The sequence below is a fragment of the Penicillium subrubescens genome (genome assembly GCF_028828155.1).
Source record: "Penicillium subrubescens strain IBT 31985 chromosome Unknown utg000006l_segment0_segment0, whole genome shotgun sequence".
Lineage (NCBI taxonomy): Eukaryota > Fungi > Ascomycota > Eurotiomycetes > Eurotiales > Aspergillaceae > Penicillium > Penicillium subrubescens.
Window position 1 is genome coordinate 2,116,807 of NW_026643156.1, and position 19,708 is coordinate 2,136,514.

Here is a 19,708-nt window from a genome sequence, read left to right on the forward strand (position 1 = left end):
GCCACCTCCGTCCTTCAACCCCGTGTCGCGCGACCGTGACAGCTCTCGATTCCCCGCAGTCGCCCGACTGACCTCGACTTACGACCACTTTCCTCTCCGATTGTCATTGGCGGAGGCACGACCAGGTCGTTGCTGAAGCTCACAACCCTCCGGCATGGCGATGAACAAGATCCGCGGCGCCTTTGCGGTGCCCCGGAAAGGAGAGACGTTTGAATTGCGGGCTGGCCTGGTGTATGCTCCCCCTCCGCACTTTGAAAACAGGTGGCCATTTTGCCATGACGAATAATTGATGATGCTGACTATGAGAATAGGTCTCAGTATGCCTACGAACGGTACGTCGGTATTCGCGGAGCTCGCAACTTATGCGGTTGATGAGGGTCAGGGAGCGACGTGGCGAAGCTGACGATCCTACAGGAAGGAGTCTATTCAGAAGACAATCATGGCCATGACCCTGGGCAAGGATGTTTCGGCTCTCTTTCCCGATGTGCTGAAGAACATTGCTACTGCGGACCTGGAGCAGAAGAAACTGGTCTACTTATACCTTATGTGAGTGTTCCTGCGGGTTAGGAGGACAGGCGCATTGTCTAACCATGTGGCATCTTCTTCACAGGAACTACGCCAAATCACACCCTGATCTGTGCATTCTCGCCGTCAATACCTTCGTCCAAGACTCGGAAGACCCGAACCCGCTGATCCGAGCCCTGGCCATTCGCACCATGGGCTGCATTCGTGTGGATAAGATGGTGGACTACATGGAGGAACCCCTGCGCAAGACTTTGCGCGACGAGTCGCCCTACGTGCGCAAGACCGCTGCTATCTGCGTTGCCAAGCTGTTCGATCTGAACCCTTCCATGTGCCTCGAAAACGGATTCTTGGAGATGCTGCAGGAGATGATCGGTGACCCCAACCCCATGGTGGTAGCCAACTCGGTCACTGCGCTATCGGAAATTCATCACACGGCCCCCGAGACACAGGCTATGCAGGTGACTGCCAACACACTACGGAAAATGCTCATGGCTCTGAACGAGTGCACGGAGTGGGGTCGGGTAACCATTCTCTCGACACTGGCAGAGTACCGGGCGGCCGATGTGAAGGAGTCGGAGCACATTTGCGAACGCGTTGCGCCTCAGTTCCAGCATGTCAACGCCAGTGTGGTTCTTGCTGCTGTCAAGGTCGTCTTCTTGCACATGAAGTATGTTGGACCCGAGTTAGCCAAGAACTATCTTAAGAAGATGGCCCCACCACTAGGTATGTCATACGCTCCCATTTTTTGCTGAACTTGCGGATCGCTAATCAGGAAATCAGTGACTTTGGTATCTTCGGCACCCGAAGTGCAATATGTGGCTCTGCGAAATATCGACCTTTTGTTGCAAAAGCAACCTGACATCCTCAACAAGGAACTTCGCGTGTTCTTCTGCAAGTATAACGACCCGCCCTATGTCAAGTTCCAAAAATTGGAGATTATGGTTCGGATCGCAAACGATCGTAACGTGGATCAGCTCCTGGCTGAGTTGAAGGAATACGCTCTCGAAGTCGACATGGACTTTGTCCGTCGCGCTGTCAAAGCCATTGGCCAGGTTGCTATCAAGATTGAGAGCGCCAGTGAAAAATGCGTCAACACCCTGTTGGATCTGATTAACACCAAGGTGAACTACGTTGTACAGGAGGCTATCGTTGTGATCAAGGACATTTTCCGGAAATACCCTGGCTACGAAGGTATCATCCCGACTCTGTGCAAGTGCATTGACGAGTTGGATGAGCCTAACGCCCGCGCCGCTCTGATTTGGATTGTGGGTGAATACGCGGAGAAGATCAGCAATGCTGGCGACATTCTCGGTGGCTTTGTGGATGGCTTCAACGAGGAGTTTTCTCAGACCCAATTGCAGATTCTCACTGCTGTCGTGAAGCTCTTCCTCAAGCGACCTGAGAAGGCGCAGGGTCTCGTCCAGCGGGTACTTCAGGCTGCCACTGCTGAGAATGATAACCCTGATGTTCGCGACCGAGCCTATATCTACTGGCGTTTGCTCTCCAACACGAGCGACCAGGACGCCACGAAGAACATTGTCCTTTCCGATAAGCCCCCTATCGTCACCACCATCAGCTCATTACCCCCTGCTCTCTTGGAACAGCTTCTCCAAGAGCTTTCTACCCTTTCCTCCGTTTACCACAAGCCCCCAGAGCAATTCGTTGGACAAGGCCGCTTCGGCGCCGATGCTGTTCAACGGGCCGCCATCGAGTACGTCATCCCCCCTTCATTACTGTCAAGGTCTTTCAAGCTAATCATTTTATTACAGGGAACAACTCCAAAATGCTCGGGAGAATCCCTTGGCCGCCGCTGCCGCGGCTGCTGTCAGCGGTACCACACCCTCTGCGCAGGCGCAAAACAACGTCGAGAATCTGCTGGACATTGATTTCGACGGTGGTGCCCCGGCCTCTGCCCACAAGGAGCCATCTGGCGAGATGTCCGGCTTGGAAGGTCTGGCAGGCACCCCCGTCCGAGTGCAATCTCCCGCGGCTGGCACCCCTGCGCCCCAGGCCAGCAACAACCTCGACGACCTGTTGGGAGTCTTTGGCGATTCTGGTCCTTCGCAGCCCTCATCCAGCGGAGCCAATGGTGGCGCTGCGGCTGACTTGATGAATGGGTTCTCTGGTCTCGATCTGTCTGGAAACTCTTCGCCTCCCGTACACAACCAGCCCCAGAAATCCAGCCAAGATATCATGGATCTCATCTAAGGCTGAGTGTTACGTTACGGTATAGCGTTTCCAGCCCCTTGCTCGAGGCTGGCTGTTTTCTTATAACCAAGTGTTTCGCTAGCGAGGATCTGAACAGAACGAGATAGAACGGTTTTCATTATTTTCATTTCTTTTTATGTGTTTAATTTTTTTTTATCTCCTGCGCCTGCATTCTTCCCCTGCCGGACTTTAAAAAGGCCTTTGCATGTATATCTTTCTTTATTCTACCATTGAAAACTAGTGGTTGTTAACTACAATCTACTAATCCCTGTAGATTTCCACCATTCAAAGAATGATTCCTAATGGGGAGTCTCTTCAATTTGGGAGACTTACAGTACATACAATCAAGCGTCTGACAGTGGGGCTCAAGATGCGCTTTCCGACGGCAACGGGTCAGTACCTAGTAACCCTGTTAGTGTCAGCAGTATGGGTCATTCGGAGTCAACGGGAGATCAACTCGTTAGGACCGACAGGAAAACGTGGAATTTTCAACCACTGCAGTATTCCCGGGAGTGATGGGTCCACGATTCTCACATTGACCCATTGTCTAAAGGCCTGATATACTCCCTGAGGACTTCACAAATGGTTAAAGGTCGGACATACCTACCCAGAACAGAGATTCCGTAACAGAAACTACTACGATGATAATATCCAAGGCAAGCCGATCACCATTAAGCTTCCGAATGATGGCAAAACTTCCCGATCTGCAATTGAAACCCGCGCTGCTTACCAATTCTTCTCCATACCGTGCCGAATTTTCCAGAGTCTCCAACCAGAATGACCAGAGCGAGTGAAACTCTGGGTCGGTCCCGCTGCTTGTTCCTGGACCCTCCAGGGCTCTTGAGAATGATATAAATGGAGGGGCCCCCGACAGGTGCCAGGGATTTCCTTCCACATCGGAAGTATACATCTTACATACTTCTCTACACATACATACACCATGGCTCAAACCGACTACAAATTCGAGGGCTGGATGGGTCTCGACCCCAGCGCCGCCGAGGGCAACATGGTCTGGCAAGAATTCGAGCCCAAGAAGTGGGAAGAGACCGATGTCGATATCAAGATTACTCACTGTGGTATCTGTGGTTCGGACCTGCACACTCTGCGCAGTGGCTGGGTAAGTCATGCATAATCAGATCTATTTGCTTTTTCTGCGTGGCGCTTCTAACTTTTGCTCCACAGAGACCTAGTCTGTATCCAGTTTGTGTTGGCCATGAGCTTGTTGGCACAGCTGTTCGTGTCGGATCTAAGGTGACCAGCGGTATCAAGGTTGGTGATCGTGTTGGTGTCGGTGCTCAGAGTGACTCTTGCCAGGGCCGCCAGGGGGACTGTGAGGAGTGTGCTATGGGCTTGGAGCAGTACTGCTCGAAGAAGTTCACTGGTACCTACAACAGCACTCACCAGAATGGTGATAAGTCCTATGGTGGCTATGCGACGTACAACCGTGTTCCTGGACACTTTGCTATTAAGATTCCTGATGGGATTTCCTCGGCGGCGGCTGCGCCTATGCTGTGTGGTGGTGTGACGCTGTACAGCCCGCTGAAGCACAATGGCTGTGGTCCTGGAAAGCGTGTTGGTATCATTGGTGTTGGTGGTCTTGGCCACTTTGGTGTGCTTTTTGCCAAGGCTATGGGCGCTGACAAGGTCGTGGCCATTTCTCGCAAGACTGCTAAGAGCGAGGATGCGATCAAGATGGGTGCGGATCTGTACATTGCTACCGACGATGAGCCGGACTGGGCGAAGAAACATGCCCGGTCTTTGGATCTGATTGTCTGCACTGTTTCTTCCACCAAGGTAAGAGCACACCTCCGGGGGATGAGTTATTATAAAGGCCTTACACTGATATCTGCGTCGTACTTTAGATGCCCATGACGGATTACCTGGGCCTTCTCCGCACCAATGGCAGTCTGGTGCAGGTTGGCCTGCCCGAGGACGGCACTCTCTACGCTCCTGTGCGCAATTTGATGCGCCGCCTAAAGGTTGAGAGCTCGCTGGTTGGCAGCCCCAACGAAATCCGTGAGATGTTTGAGCTGGTCGTTGAGAAGAAGGTCCAGCCCTGGATCGAGGAGATCCCCATGAAGCACGCTAACAAGGCGATTGTGGATATGGAGGACGGCAAAGCGCGCTACCGCTACGTGCTTGTTAACGAGTAAAGTCCCGGACAAGGATGAGGATGATGATTGATGAAATGAATGTATAGAGTATTAAGATCATAGAAATAGAGATTAGAATCAAAAGCAAAACTTGATTACTCCATCCCGATCCTCTGTTGATGCAAGATAAAAACCCCATTGAAGCCAGTCGCGCAAGGGCCAATCGATGCCACCCACGTGAGGCCGCTTTCGGAGGCACCAGTCCCGATCAGGAATAGCGCGCCTCCCCCGCGGCGAATATAATCAAAAGTTGAAATGATTCACGGGCCCCGCTGTGATTCATCGCGCGATCTCTTTCTCTCCCTCCCCATTACAACCACCCTTTTCCATTGTTGATCTGGTCAATTGGCTCGGTCGCAAACGCCATCATGTCCCAGCGTTATCTCAGCACTCGCGGTAGCGAGTCTGGTGTATGTACCCATCTGGCCGCCCCGCCGGACAACACTTTCCGCTACCGATGTACATGGCTAATATGGGAGTATTTAGCGTTCCTTTGAGGATGTTGTCATGAAGGGTCTTGCCTCTGATGGTGGTCTTTTCATTCCTGAGGAGATCCCATCTTTGCCTTCTTCGTGGGAGTCTGAATGGCGGGACTTGTCCTTCGCCGAATTGGCGCACCGTATTATGTCCCTGTATGTTGATTTATGTTGATGGAGCACTTCTTATCTTACCCGTGGGAATCATTGCTGATTACATTGTTATTTCAGGTATATCTCTCCCTCTGAAATCCCCTCCGAGGACCTCAAGACCATCATCGACAAGTCCTACTCTACATTCCGCCACCCCGAGCGCACTCCGGTCGCCGCATTGGACCCCAAGGAGAACCTGTACCTGCTCGAGCTCTTCCACGGCCCAACTTTCGCCTTCAAGGACGTTGCTCTCCAAAGTTTGGGTAACTTCTTCGAATACTTCCTTGTGCGCAAGAACAAGGGCAAGACTGGCAAGGACCGTCACCACTTAACGATCGTCGGGGCCACCTCGGGTGATACTGGTTCCGCTGCTATCTATGGTCTGCGTGGTAAGAAGGATGTCTCCGTGTTCATCCTTTTCCCCAAGGGCAAGGTCAGCCCTATCCAGGAGGCTCAGATGACTAGTGTGCTTGATGCCAATGTGCACAACCTCACTGTCGAGGGATCCTTCGACGACTGCCAGGATATTGTTAAGGCTTTGTTCGCCGATCCTGATATTAACAAGACCCACAACATTGGCGCTATTAACTCGATCAACTGGGCTAGAATTCTGGCACAGGTAAGTTCTTCATCTTTGATCTCAAGTTGAGCAAGTTTGATCCAAGTATACTGATTGTTTGTACAATAGATCACCTACTACTTCTACTCATATCTCTCCCTTACCAAGTCTCCACACTACGTTCAGGGCTCCAAGGTCCGCATGGTTGTGCCCTCCGGAAACTTTGGTGATATCTTGGCCGGATGGTTCGCCAAGCAGATGGGTCTCCCCGTCGCTAAGCTCGTTGTGGCGACGAACGAGAATGAGTAAGTTATTCCCTTGACTTGCCCTCGAATATAGTCACTAACTTTCGAAATAGCATTCTCGACCGTTTCTTCCGTACCGACGGCCACTACACCAAGAAGCCCCTCGACGCAGTCACAGACGCCAGCGTCAAGGAGACCCACAGCCCTGCTATGGACATTCTAGTCAGCAGCAACTTCGAGCGTCTTCTCTGGTTCTTCGCCTTCCAGACCGACAAGGCCAGCACCGCCGAGGAGCGCCGCCAACACGCCTGCGAGAGCGTCAGCAGCTGGTTGAACCAGCTCAAGACCGAGGGCGGCTTCCAGGTGCCCGCCGCCGTCATCGAGGCCGCCAAGGCCGAGTTCGAGAGTGAGCGTGTCAGCAACGAAGAGACCATCTCAACTATCCGCGACACCTACAAGACCTGCTTCCCCACCGATCTCCCCGCAGGCAGCCCCAAGAGCTCCAAGACTGGAGGCTACATTCTCGACCCCCACACCGCCGTTGGTGTTGCTGCCTCGCGACGCTCTATCCAGCGTAACCCCGGTGATAGCCACATCTCGCTGTCCACCGCTCACCCCGCCAAGTTCGCTAGCGCAGTCGACTTGGGCCTGAGCAATGAAGATGGTTACAGCTTCAGCGAGGTGCTTCCTGAGGAGTTTGTTGGTCTTGAGCAGCGCGAGCGCCGTGTCACGGCCGTGCCGGCTGGTGCTGGTTGGGAGGGTGTGCGGGAGATTGTTAAGGCTGAGGTTGAGCAGGAGCTTGAGGGTCTGCGTTAGATAATTTATTCTTTGGATTTTATGTTGATATAGACTCATTTGGCTTTTATATGCTTGTGAAGGAAAGGAAAAAAAGGCTTTTCACATACCTAGTTCTTTTATGGCTCTGGAGGAGATGCGATTCACAATATTCATGATGTTTATGGTTTCCGAAATGTGAGAATCGATTCGATCTCAAAACGAACGAAATAATAATATTGAAATTGAGTCAACCCGATCATTTGCAGTCTAGCCCCAAACAACCATTAAAAGAAACAGAAACTCGAAGCCATCCAAATCCCCATCCCATCCCTTTCGAGTCCAACTCAATCTACAAACAACCTCACATAAAAAGGCAAACTCAACCCCGGAAGAAGGGGCAGAGAAGAACGGACAGTGCTGACCTTTTTATTTAGCAGCAAGATGATTCCTGGTCTTGCGACTGGTGGTTTAGTTTCTTTCACCTTGGGCTGCGAGTCGAGAAGGCACTTACCTTTCTTTGACATTATCAAAGAAAGCCCCTCCTCTAGGAGAGTCCGAGTTATCCCAGTAAATTGTCAGCTAGATGGATGAAAGAAATTGACATTTTCCTCCACGACTTCATGGAACTATGCCCTGGGATAATGAAGTGTCCTTTCGACTTGGTTAAGCCCAACGAAAGTTTAATCGTTTTAAACTAGTCGTTTGAATCCCGAAAAGATTTACTACTGTCTCACACAGAGGAACAGGAAGAGCCCACTCCCTTAAATATTCTGTTAAGATTCCGTTCCATCGATATGATGGTTTTGGCGTTGCCTTCCTGAAAGTATGGACTCCTACTCCAGGAAGACAGAAAGCAGCAATAAAGAGTCGACATACATATGCCGAGGATAATCAGACCGAGGGATTTTAAGGATCACAGACGAACACATGAAAGGAAAGATCAACGAATTCATAGAAAAGTATAGTTCTCAAAACTTTGATGATCATAGTTTAGTGTTTCCGTACCCCGCTGGTTACCGGCATGGCCTGAGCCTCATAACGGGTGATAGTCTACCTGTCCTGGACTCATGCTGCCTATTCGCAAACCGCTTTGCTCCCGTGGAGCACACCCAAGCCCTTCACCCCCGCAGATGGCTCATCGTGACCGACAATGGCCAACACCGGGAGCGAAATCCCGACACCTACCCCCTAATCAAAGCTTCTCTTTGCTTCTTGCTTTGGCTTCCTTCCAGAATTGTTGCTCTTTCGCTGTCATGATCAGACAACTCCACCGTGGTCATGGACTTCGTATTTCTTGCTTCAGTGGAAATTTGTATCATTAGATCGAAGAGTTCTCGATTGCTATATTCTGGATTCCACTTGCTTGAATGACCGATGGTTCCTCGCCGGCAGTAATGTCTTCGAGCGTTGTTCCATTGCTTTTGAATTGATTTTCAATACACGCCTATTCATAATTTCTACATCAACTTCAGTGATTTCTTTTTCTCTTCTTTCAATTTCTTTCTATACCTTGTCCATCTCATCCCAATGAAGTCCAGCTTCCACCATGGACACTGGTTCCACGCAGTAAGACGCTCGCAAGCTTGTTCTCATAACCCAATATATGGCTCAAGCTCAAGGTGAAGCTAACCTAACTGTCTCTGGTGTCAGCTCGGTGAAAAAGATCCCCCTGGTCGTCGCTCATCACTCTTTCTTTCACCTCACCTTTCAACCCCTGATATACTATATTTCCCTCGCCATCCCCCATATCCTCGCACTTTCTTCTCGTGTATCATACCACGAGTTGCGACCCATCAGCTCAACCCAAGAGGCCACGGAGCTTAGACCTTACAGTCACCTCTCTATATCTGAGGAAATCACGTCTATATAAGGTATGTCTGACCCAATCACTCCAGAGTGAAGCATGTTTATCAAATGAAGCCAACGTTTTTGACTGGGCTAACTGCTGCTTAGTGGTGTCGTCGGAAAGAACTCCCGGTCCTTTTCTCCTTTAGAACAGACTGATGACATAGTGGATCCCAATGAACCCTTGGTCGGCCCAGAAGGCATGAAGCGTGGGCCTTCTGTCTAGGCGCAAAATGTCAAAGGTCACATCTGGATATGCGGAAAGAGGGACGCGAGGACCCCCGGCTCGCTGTTGAACCAGCTTCACAGGTTTGGGCTCAAAAGAGAGCCTATCCTGAGAAAGCGCCCAGAACGATATACTGAGGATGGTTTCAATAGCTTGATTGGTTACAAAAAGGCGAACCTCGAAGCCCTGCATGCCCAGGCTGTTGGCGTGTCTCTTGCAACCGACCAGATGTTTCTGGGCCATGGAATTTATAACGCTTGCGTTGTGGTCCCAGGTGTCCACAATAGGGTGCGAGATTGCGCCAATTGCCATCATGGGGGCTAGGGTCACCGATTTTCGTTCTTAAAAGTTACTACAGCCAGCACCGTCTGCCGCAGAAGAAACCATGGTGCCAACAGCACCCCTTGCGTTTACTGACTCGAAGGGCGAATGGATGTCGCAAAATAGCCATGGCTCCGAACAAAAGCCTCTCAATCGTCTCTCCGACGTCCTCGACGATGTCGTCCAGAATGTCAATAGATGCCGGGGCCCTAAAGTGGCCCAAACTGGTGGGGACGATGTCTTGCTCGGCGGAAATGGTCCTCTATTATACCATCAGACCGAGCGCTCCAAGATTCTCGAAATGAGTATCTTTCTCCAGGAGACTGCCACAAAGCCCCTCAAAATGAGTGAATGAGCATTTACTAAGGATGCAGCTGAGGCTGATGCCATCTGAGCTGAGATCTATATCATGAGGATGAGCGAGCGAACTGGTGCATTCCAATCAATCGATCAATTTCCATGAATTGCCAATACTTCAAGCTAAAAAAAAAATAGACAGCAGACAAGCTAAATGTAGAAATTATACAAATATTATGCAGCCAACACACCCAGCTATATCACCTTCCAACTGTCGATGCGTGCATCAGCTTGCCCGGTATCTAGGTTGATATTGCCTCGTACTAGCTCCGTAAGTTTAAAAACCTGATAAACTGTTCAAAATCATCTTAGCAATCACGAGTGGAAAGATACATGGTACTGAGCCATCAAGAAAGACGATTCGGAAGACCTCTAAAAGACCTTTCGAATAACAGGGAGTTGAACATTATCTGGATGGGCCTTTCTTCTGGTCTAGCCTCAGATTCTTGAACTGTCACTTCAAACCATCAAACTTCGGTTCACTTAATTCCAGACGAGAACATGTGTTTCATTGGAGATCTTAACTAACTCAAACTGACTTGAACCTCACGGAACGAAATCCCTGCAGTGCAATGGTTCTGGTAAGCAACTAAATGGACAGTAGTCTGTCGTTTACTTACACTGGGGTGACTGACTGAAACTTTTCTGTAATGAAGATGATAAAATTCATATATTATGAAGAAAATAAAAATCCCAAGCAAAAGCTATGTATTACTATTATTAACTATAGATATCGGCCTAATATAAGTGAAAAAAAAATCAAAGTCTCGAAATGACCAAGCAACTCTCTCATCCCCTTGCCCTGTCCAGTGAGGGAATAGCCAAGCGGGCCTATAATCGACTGCACTTATGACCAAGAAAGCACAAAGAAACTGTTTCCCGAATCTGTAGATTTCTCTGATCCGCACCACGAAGATCGAGGAGAAACTCAGAAACGGGGAGGGAGTCGATTCACCAGAAAGATATCATAGTGAATGCAACGTCCATAATACCCAACTGTGGATTTACAGAAGAGCCATCATGCCGACAATACCGGCCAGGAGACCGGCAGCGGGCTTGACGTTGGAGGCGGCACCAGTGAAGGGCACGCTGGAAGAGCTGGCCTGGGGCTGAGAAGTGGGGGGCTGAGCAGCGGACTCGGCAGGCTTAGCAGACTCGGCAGGCTTAGCAGACTCGGCAGGCTTAGCAGACTCGGCAGGCTTAGCGGACTCGGCAGGCTTGGCAGACTCGGCAGGACTGGCAGGATTGGCAGAGGGCTGGGCAGAGGGCTGGGCAGGGGGCTGGGCAGAGGGCTGAGCAGAGGGCTGGGCAGAGGGCTGAGCAGAGGGCTGCTTGGCCGGGACGCTGGACTCAGCGGGGGGCACGACAGGGACAGAGGTAGGCTTGGTAACAGGGACAGTGGAGTTGAGGAAGGTGACGGGCTTCTCCTCACACAGAGTGCAGACAGTGGTCTTGGTCAGGGTGATGGTGCTGGTGCGGGTAACCGGGATAGTGAAGGTGGAGGTACCCTCAGTGACAGTGGACGAGGTGACTGGAATTAGTCAATAAGGGTGTTCAATTGATAGATAGGGTTTCCGTTGGAGCTTACCAGGGCAGGTCGTAGTCACAATGGTGATAGTCTTGGTGGTAGGGCCAGGCTTCACGGGAGTGTGAGAAGGCTTGGTGCTGGTCGAGTGAGCAGTAGTCGACGTGGTGCACGGGGTGGTGGTGTGCTTGGTGCTAGTCGAGTGAGTAGTAGTCGACGTGGTGCACGGGGTGGTAGTGGGCTTGGTGCTGGTCGAGTGAGTCGAGTGAGTCGAGTGAGTCGAGGTCGCGGTGGTCGAAGTGGTGCAAGGAGTAGACCACGAAGAGTGGCCGCCCTCGACGGGGACCCATTCACCGACAGCAGAGGAGGGGTGGATGTAGTCAGCACCACGAGCCTGCATCACACCGGCGAAGGCAGGGCTGGCAAGAGCCAGGATAGTCAGAGCGTTGACCATTTTGAGAAATAGAAAGTTTTTTTGTGCTTGATAGCGAGAAACTTGGGAAATTCAAACGAGTGAAGATACTGAAGAAGGATGAGGAAAGAATTGTGATGATAGGGCAGCGAGATTGAAGTTTATATGTCCTTTCCAAAGCAGAGAGATCATGTAAGTCATGACGGACATGGCGCTGCCATGGTAGTGTCCAGGAGATGTAAAGGTTGACCTGGATCCACCACTCGCTGTCCTTACCTGAATGCAGGTAATGGGAAGGTGGAATCTCAGACAGCAAGGAAGCTGTTGGGCGCACATAGTGGGAAAATTATGGATCATGATACATCCATAAGGTGGTATACGATGCAAACGTGACATCTTGTAGTACCATTACTGTGAAAAAGTCGATGGGGATCCACTTGCAAATCCTCATCCGGCGATGAGCTTCAGGAGATGCGATGGCAAGCATTGGATTCATGTATTTGTAAGAATTGTTTCGCACGAGACCGTTGAGGCAGATCATAATGCCTGATCAAGCAAATAGGATGGAGATGCCGGCGAGATAGAATCTAGCATCCTGAGAGAAGGAAAAATCGCTGTGAAGTTCCTAGATACATTAGCTGATTATTCTGGACCGATCAAGCTAGTCCAAAGAGAACACCAGGAAAAAAAAAAGTCAAGGTGACCGAATCCGGAAATCGGTTTCAAAGCTACCAGAACAGTAACCTTCAAATCTTTTAGACACAAAGCCCCACATCGATGAAGACGATCATCCGCAGGTGAAAGCGAAAACAGATTGCACGCCAATCATGACGAGGCATGAGCTTCGGCTGTATGTTCCTCGAGCTGCAGAGGCATGCGACAAAGGCTGTGGCTTGGCGATCAGAAACAGCTAGACACTTCAGATGCTACTGTAATCAGAGTGCTTCCTCCAGTATTGAGGAATGTAGATCATAACGGTCGAGTGCGGACAATCTCTCTCTATTGGTGACAGCCGATGAGAGGAATGTAAGCGGGATGGGATGGCTGAGTAGTTTCCGCGGCGATGGCCATCGCCGATCGAACAGTGAAGATTCGGTGCATTTGTTTAAGACATCACTACTTGACGGACTTCGAGCAATTGGTTGGCTGTCCATGACAGTGAGTTCGAGCTCTGGATGCCGGATCAGGTAGTGTCTCCACACAAGACTTGAAGGTGGACTTGTCAGTAACAGGGAAGCCTGTGCTCCACTACCAACCATTCTCGATAGATCTTCAAAGCTTTCCAAGCAAAGTTGGTGGGTAGGATTGTTCCTGAGCTGTTAGCTTTTCCCTCGAGTGGTAAGTCATGTTGTCATCCAAGGATCTCTGCAGGGCACAGGAACCACTGCGACTAAGGCCGCAAACGGCAAGGGAAAAATCTGCAGGTCCAGGAACATGGAGACAGTTTCCTTTAGCGAGTGAAGAGGTGCATGGCAATTGTCCATAGATGTCGCCAAGTACTTTTATCCTATAGGCTTTCAGAGGCACTTTTGAGGTGAACGTCGTCGAGGTAGTAAACTCGAGAGACTCGTCTGAATCGGGGAAGATGGCATTGATCACGTGATGTAGCGTGTAGGGTTTAGGGCGCGACGCGTGAAGACGCGTTCCTCCTTACCCGTTCGGGATCCTCCCTCGTTGCTTTATTGCGATTCTCAAAGACCCATTGCCCACCATGCCGCACTCAGTGTCGCCTGCTTCGCCTAGCCGAGAGGATGAAGAGCTCCCAGATGCTCCCGTGGAGAATGCGACCGAGACTGGTGGGGTCAAGTTGGAGGACATGTTCAACGACGATGACGACGAGGAGTTCCCAGCTTCCAGTGCTCAGGATGTGAAGATGGAGTCTTCTCCAGCTCCAGCTCCAGCAAGGTATGCTGCATGCAATTCCCTCCAAGACTTGTAGATCTATAATGCTGAGTAGAAACGACACAACAGCGCCGCTGCCCCAGGACCTTCCGGCGTCGACACCGAAGTCATGCTCGCATTTTACCAACGTCTGTTCCCATTCCGATACTTGTTCCAATGGCTCAACCATGGAGTCGTTCCCACGAAAGACTTTAGCAACCGCGAGTTTGCCCTGACCCTGCAAAACGACGCATACCTTCGATACCAGTCCTACCCGACCGCAGATTTGTGAGAACATTCGCCTGCACTCAGATCCTCGAAGCAACGAGAATTTGGACTGACTTGAAGCACTTTAGATTTCGAAAGGACATCTTGAAGATGAACCCCTCGCGATTCGAAATCGGGCCTGTGTATAGCACCAACCCCCGCGATCGCAAGACGCTCCGAGGCGGCCAGATGAAACCAGTATCGAAAGAGCTGGTCTTCGATATCGATATGACAGATTACGACGACATTCGAACATGTTGTCAGAAAGCCAATATCTGCCACAAGTGCTGGGCATTCGTGACAATGGCCATCAAGGTCATCGATAGCGCTCTGCGAGAAGACTTTGGGTTTGAGCATATTCTATGGGTGTACTCTGGTCGTCGTGGTGCTCACGCGTGGGTTTGCGATCCTCGTGCGCGCAACTTGCCAGATGACAGGAGAAGGGCGATTGCTGGATACCTTGAGATTCTGCGTGGCGGTTCGCAAAGCGGCAAGCGAGTCAACATCAAGCGGCCCCTCCACCCCCACGTCAACCGAAGTCTGGATATTCTGAAGAATTATTTCGCCCAGACTACCCTCGTAGACCAAGACACATTCGCCAGCTCCGAGCAAGCGGAGAAGCTTTTGGGATTGCTCCCAGACAAGTCATTGAATGAGGCTCTGAAGCGAAAGTGGGATTCGTCTCCTGATCGCCCCAGTACTAGTAAGTGGGCCGATATTGATGCGCTCGCCAAGACTGGCAAGAGCAGCACATTGAATACCACCACTTTGCGAGATGCAAAGCAAGACATCGTTCTCGAATATACTTACCCGCGCCTCGATGCTGAAGTCAGCAAGAAGATGATCCATTTGTTGAAGAGTCCATTCGTCATTCACCCTGGTACGGGACGAATCTGTGTGCCTATCGATCCCCGCAAGGCAGACGAGTTTGATCCACTCTCCGTTCCTACCGTCATGGAACTACTAGGGGAAATCGATGCATACGATGCAAAACATCCTGTTGGAACCCAAGATGCAGAAATGCCTGATGTTGAGGGTAGTGCTGTGAATGGCTCGGATATCAAGGGCACTCGCAAGCTTCAAGACTATGAGAAGACCAGCCTCAAGCCCTACATCGAGTTCTTCCGCTCGTTTATCGCAAACCTTCTCAAGGAAGAGCGTGCAGTCAAGCGAGAGCGCGAAGAGACTGTTGCGCCAGTCAAGGCTGATCCCATGGAGTTCTAAAGGATAGCGCTTCTCTTGGGGTGGATTATTGAGATTAATGAACTAATGCCCTTTGAACAAATGAGACTCGTCTCATCCGTGTACTTTTGAGGTGGATAGGTAGATTACTGGGCGTTTTGGTGTTTCTGCATGAGCCTGAATTCATCATTATAATTCGATCACATATTACGAAGACGTGACTGTCGCCTGGGCTAGATGCCAATATCTTCCGCCGATCCTCATAAGGTCCGTATGGGTACCTTGTTCCACCACTCGTCCGGCATCCATGACGTAGATCCAGTCCGCATGTTGAATGGTACTGAGGCGATGCGCGATGGCAATTGTTGTACGACCATGAGCAGCGCGGTTAATTGCCACTTGCACCGCAAGCTCCGTTTCCGAGTCCAATGCAGAAGTTGCTTCGTCTAGCAATCTGATATGGCATCTGTGAGTAGGGAGTACAACCAAACACCTTAAGGCATGGTGATTACATACAGGATTTTAGGCCGTCGCAGCAGTGCTCGAGCTATGGCAAGTCGTTGCCTCTGGCCACCGGAAAGCAGGAAGCCCTTAGTGCCAACGAATGTCGAGAAGTCTTCTGAAAGAGAAATCTGGCGCGGATAAAGTTAGCAGGTCAAGTCAACCAACAACACGCAATCTTCAATGACTGACAATGAAATCGTAGATTTTTGCATCTTTACAAGCCTGAATCACCTCGTCTCGGAGGACATTGTCCAGTCCAGCCACAATGTTGTCCCAGATGGTCCCAGAAAAGAGCACAGTTTCTTGGCTAACCAGGCCAATTTGTCGGCGATAGTGTTGGAGATGATACTGCGATCCTGGACGGCCGTCCACTTCCACAGATCCGGAGTTTGGATCGTAAAATCGCTCCAGAAGAGCAAATATCGAACTCTTCCCACTGCCGCTCGCACCTACTACAGCAACGAATTGGCCACGCTTTGCCTTCAAGGTCACTCCTCGCAGTATAGACAGCTCTGGGCGTCCTGGGTACCGGAAATAAACGTCGCGCAGCTGAATGTCGCCATGGATATCATCTTGCAGCCCGACCGGCGACCAGGAGTCGATAGATGGCGTTCGAGACAACAGATCCTGCAGCCGCTCTGTGGCCTGTCGCGCACTTCCAATTTCATTAGCAAAGGAGAAAATCCCTGCAGCTGCTTGCGAGCCCCAGATGACGGATACAAAGCAAATGAAGAATTGTTTCACCGTATACTCCCCATGTGCGATCAAAGTCCCGCCGTACCAGAAAGCCAAGCCCATGGCGAATAGCGAAAGCGATTGTGAGAGCGCGTATAGGAAGGACGATTGCAGCAGATCACGAAGAGATTTCGGTCCTTGCCTAACGAGGGTTTCATCATATGACTGTGACAAGGCCTCTTCTCGCGCTAGGGCGGCTACCGTCCGGATCGCGTTGATAGCCTCGCAGGCGAGGGCTGATGCTGCGGTACTTTGACGGGTACGACGTTCCAGCCGGGTCAGAATCCATGTCCGGAGAAATCCGCAGAAGAGAAGCAATGGCATGGTCGAGATGCAAACAATAGCGAGTTTCCAGCCGAACGAGCAGGCAATGACGATCGATGCAATCAGAGTGAACACGAAGTTCACGACCGCGCCCTGCGTCGCGCCGCTGATTCCTGCTATGGCCTGAATGTCTGTGGTCACGAACGATACCAATGCACCCGATGTCTCTTCATTCCTGTCGAAGAAGGAAATATCTTGTCGGAGCACTGCGGCGAAGGCGCGACTTCGACTGCGACGGATCAGCCGCGCGGCCGTGATGGCGAATGCCACACCCTGAACCAAGTAGAAGACAAGCGCCAGAATGCCAAGCATGAAAAGCATACCAGCCCAAAAATTCACCGATAAGGAACTACTGCCCCGACTGGTCGGCGTCAACGCAAATACCACGTTTCCAAACATGATGCCGAGGACTGGGTACACGCAGCCAGCGAATGCGGCGCTCACAAAGCCACCCAGGGTGATACAGAGTTCCGGCATGCCCATACTCCAAATGAAAGACAGCAAGCCCTGAGGTCCCCCGACTTGATTATTGTTGGTGTCATGGATAGCTTCGTTCATGTTAATGCTGGACGGAATTTCGTGAACGGACGATCGTGATCCATCAACCTCTAGATTATCCTTTACCCCGGATAATGAGACAGACACCCGATCTGATCCAGCGCGCTCTTGATCCCGGGTTTCCTGCAACCCCTGGGCCTGAACCATGGAGAAGTACATGCCACTCTGGCTGAGTAACTCCTCGTGTGAACCTTGCTCAACGATCTGCCCAGCCGCCATCACGACGATGTTATCAGCCTTCTGGATGGTGGACAATCGATGGGCAATGACGATGGTTGTACGGCCGTGAGACGCAGTGTCTAAGGCAGACTGCACCGACAGCTCTGAAAGACTGTCCAGTGCTGCAGTGGCCTCGTCCAGAAGCAGGATGCGAGGGTTGGATACCAGAGCACGCGCAATCGCGATTCGCTGCTTCTGTCCGCCAGACAGCAGTGCGCCGCCCTCTCCAACCATGGTGTCGTAGCCTTGGGGAAGACGGCAGATAAAATCATGGGCATTGGCTGCGATGGAAGCCTCGGTCACCTGTTGCTGTCGTGATCCATGGTCCAACTAGATGGCATGTCAGTGTTCGACTCCCAATTAGTAACCGGGTATTGGGGCTTCATGCGCACTTTCTTGGGTTCAGCACCTTTCATACCGTATGCAATGTTGTCGAAAATCGTGGCGTTGAATAGCACTGGCTCTTGGCTGACAAGGGCAACCTGTTGTCGCCACCATCGCACATTTAACTGCTCTATATCATGCCCATCCACCAGGATGGAGCCCTTGGCTGGTAGGTAGAATCGCATCAAGAGTGCGACTAAGGTGGACTTTCCTGATCCAGATGCCCCGATCACGGCGGTAGTTTTGCCTGCCGGGATGTTCAATGAGAAGCGGTTCAACACTGCCGGTCCCTCGAGATTAGCGGGATACCAATGTGTAACGTCCTCGAAGGTGATAGTCCCCTCGATGTGGGACAGCTGTTGACCCTCCATCGAGCCCGGGTCAATGGGTGACTCGCGATCGATCAGGCTGAAGACCTTGTTGCTGGCCTCCGCAGCGGCACCAAAGCTGCCCATATGTGGCGCAATATGGCCAAATGAGACACCGGCAATCATAGAGGCCATGATCGTGGTAAGGAGCCGGGAGATAGTAGTTTCGCCGTTCTCGAGGAACTGATAGCCCTTCCAGAATGCGAGTGCATACTGAGTTACCATTATGAACATCATCAAGGCGATGAGTACTCCCAGCGTCGCCCGCCACTTTATCTCGAATTGGTCACTGGCAGCCATACTTGAAGTGAACTTTTTCTCGAAGTGAGACTGGGCACCCAGCGCACTAATTATACGCATCGAGGACATGGCTTCCTGTGCAATCGTGCTACCGGCCGAAGACGTCTCCAGCGCTTGGGCCTGGAAGCGCTTCATCACTTTGCCGACACCTCCCATGGTGAGTATGATGGCGGCGACGACCGAGAGCAGGATCAAGGCGAGTCGCCAGGACCGCACGAAGGCAATGATCAAGGCAGTAACAAATGTTGCCAGACCAGTTATCGTGAGGCCAACCTTTTCGGATAGGCCGTCCTGGATAGCGTTGATGTTCACGGTCATGCGTGCAGCGAGTTCACCGGCGCCAGTGTGGTCATAGAAGGCGATGTTCTGTCGGAGGAGGCTGGCGAAATAGGCTCTGCGTATCTTACAAGATAGACGAAAGCCAAGGTAGCCAAATCCAAAAACACTGGCAGTTACTGTTGCCAGAGAGCCAATGCCTAGTACAAATCCGGGGTAAGTTTATTATTCCATTCAATCTCTGCAGGCATTCAAGGGTGGTCGCAGCCTACCGAGGTATACAAAGTATAGCGTATAGCGTCGGAGGAGATGCTGATATTCGGCCGACTCAAATGACTGGCTCTCCATCCCCACAAAGGAACTTGATAGATTGCCAAATACAATCTATTTCTGTTTAGCGCAGCTGGAATTCAATAGTTGGGGCAATGCAGGCATAGCTACCGTCATGAGAGGCGTCACCACGCCCGCGCCTATCGCAGAAATGGTACAAAGAACCATTCCTGCAATCTCGACTGAACCAGCATACCGATAGAGGGACCAGTATCCGAACCGATCTTGTGTTTCCATGCGAGTCTGGCATTCGATTCGTTGTCGCTCCTCGTTCGAGCACGGCGTCCTTTCCGATTGTTCGCTCATCGCCGTGTCAGCCATCGTGCGGTCAACAGACGCCTGTCTCTTGTTGTATTTGATAAAGATGGATATAGCTCAATGGCTGAAGAGATGATTCTGCAACGTTCCATTGACGTTCATTTAGCTGGTGTTTATATAGTGCCTCTTGGGCAAGCTAGTTATCACCATTTCGTACTCCCCTTTGGGCATACGGCTTGGTCTCAGGAGTCTCTTCAAGGGCCATTCTTCCGGAAGCTATTATTCCTTTCCAGAAGTGCATAAATTTAAAACTTATCGTTCGTATTCCCCAACAGGCGAG

At 51.1% G+C, this 19,708-nt stretch overlaps 8 protein-coding genes across 8 annotated transcripts; 5 read left to right on the forward strand and 3 right to left on the reverse strand.

The window, feature by feature from the left end:
• Positions 1 to 154: 154 nt before the first annotated feature.
• On the forward strand, positions 155 to 2,733 carry N7473_009260 (putative AP-1 adaptor complex subunit beta; the record flags this gene model as incomplete). Its single annotated transcript, XM_057155199.1, has 6 exons — positions 155 to 231; positions 312 to 332; positions 415 to 546; positions 611 to 1,248; positions 1,306 to 2,236; positions 2,295 to 2,733. 6 exons carry the CDS (start codon positions 155 to 157, stop codon positions 2,731 to 2,733), a joined length of 2,238 nt encoding a protein of 745 aa, XP_057006329.1.
• Positions 2,734 to 3,673: 940 nt separating this feature from the next.
• N7473_009261 (NAD(P)-dependent alcohol dehydrogenase) lies at positions 3,674 to 4,886 on the forward strand (the record flags this gene model as incomplete). Its single annotated transcript, XM_057155200.1, has 3 exons — positions 3,674 to 3,850; positions 3,916 to 4,527; positions 4,596 to 4,886. The coding sequence occupies 3 exons, from the start codon at positions 3,674 to 3,676 to the stop codon at positions 4,884 to 4,886; spliced, it is 1,080 nt and encodes a 359-aa protein (XP_057006330.1).
• A 283-nt stretch (positions 4,887 to 5,169) lies between these two features.
• On the forward strand, positions 5,170 to 7,343 carry N7473_009262 (threonine synthase THR4). The gene is made up of 5 exons (XM_057155201.1): positions 5,170 to 5,296; positions 5,373 to 5,518; positions 5,594 to 6,134; positions 6,204 to 6,379; positions 6,433 to 7,343. The coding sequence occupies exons 1-5, from the start codon at positions 5,255 to 5,257 to the stop codon at positions 7,133 to 7,135; spliced, it is 1,608 nt and encodes a 535-aa protein (XP_057006331.1). The 5' UTR covers positions 5,170 to 5,254; the 3' UTR covers positions 7,136 to 7,343.
• Positions 7,344 to 9,086: 1,743 nt separating this feature from the next.
• On the reverse strand, positions 9,087 to 9,479 carry N7473_009263 (uncharacterized protein; the record flags this gene model as incomplete). The annotated part of the gene is made up of 1 exon (XM_057155202.1): positions 9,087 to 9,479. The coding sequence occupies one exon, from the start codon at positions 9,477 to 9,479 to the stop codon at positions 9,087 to 9,089; it is 393 nt and encodes a 130-aa protein (XP_057006332.1).
• Positions 9,480 to 9,552: 73 nt separating this feature from the next.
• On the forward strand, positions 9,553 to 9,843 carry N7473_009264 (uncharacterized protein; the record flags this gene model as incomplete). The annotated part of the gene is made up of 1 exon (XM_057155203.1): positions 9,553 to 9,843. One exon carries the CDS (start codon positions 9,553 to 9,555, stop codon positions 9,841 to 9,843), a length of 291 nt encoding a protein of 96 aa, XP_057006333.1.
• A 1,006-nt stretch (positions 9,844 to 10,849) lies between these two features.
• cspA (putative cell surface protein) lies at positions 10,850 to 11,824 on the reverse strand (the record flags this gene model as incomplete). Its single annotated transcript, XM_057155204.1, has 2 exons — positions 10,850 to 11,376; positions 11,434 to 11,824. 2 exons carry the CDS (start codon positions 11,822 to 11,824, stop codon positions 10,850 to 10,852), a joined length of 918 nt encoding a protein of 305 aa, XP_057006334.1.
• A 1,669-nt stretch (positions 11,825 to 13,493) lies between these two features.
• Positions 13,494 to 15,154, forward strand: N7473_009266 (DNA primase subunit PRI1; the record flags this gene model as incomplete). Its single annotated transcript, XM_057155205.1, has 3 exons — positions 13,494 to 13,687; positions 13,754 to 13,951; positions 14,020 to 15,154. 3 exons carry the CDS (start codon positions 13,494 to 13,496, stop codon positions 15,152 to 15,154), a joined length of 1,527 nt encoding a protein of 508 aa, XP_057006335.1.
• A 165-nt stretch (positions 15,155 to 15,319) lies between these two features.
• On the reverse strand, positions 15,320 to 19,431 carry N7473_009267 (ABC transporter ATP-binding protein; the record flags this gene model as incomplete). The annotated part of the gene is made up of 6 exons (XM_057155206.1): positions 15,320 to 15,578; positions 15,629 to 15,744; positions 15,806 to 17,782; positions 17,845 to 18,980; positions 19,053 to 19,164; positions 19,222 to 19,431. 6 exons carry the CDS (start codon positions 19,429 to 19,431, stop codon positions 15,320 to 15,322), a joined length of 3,810 nt encoding a protein of 1,269 aa, XP_057006336.1.
• Between the last annotated feature and the right edge of the window lie 277 nt (positions 19,432 to 19,708).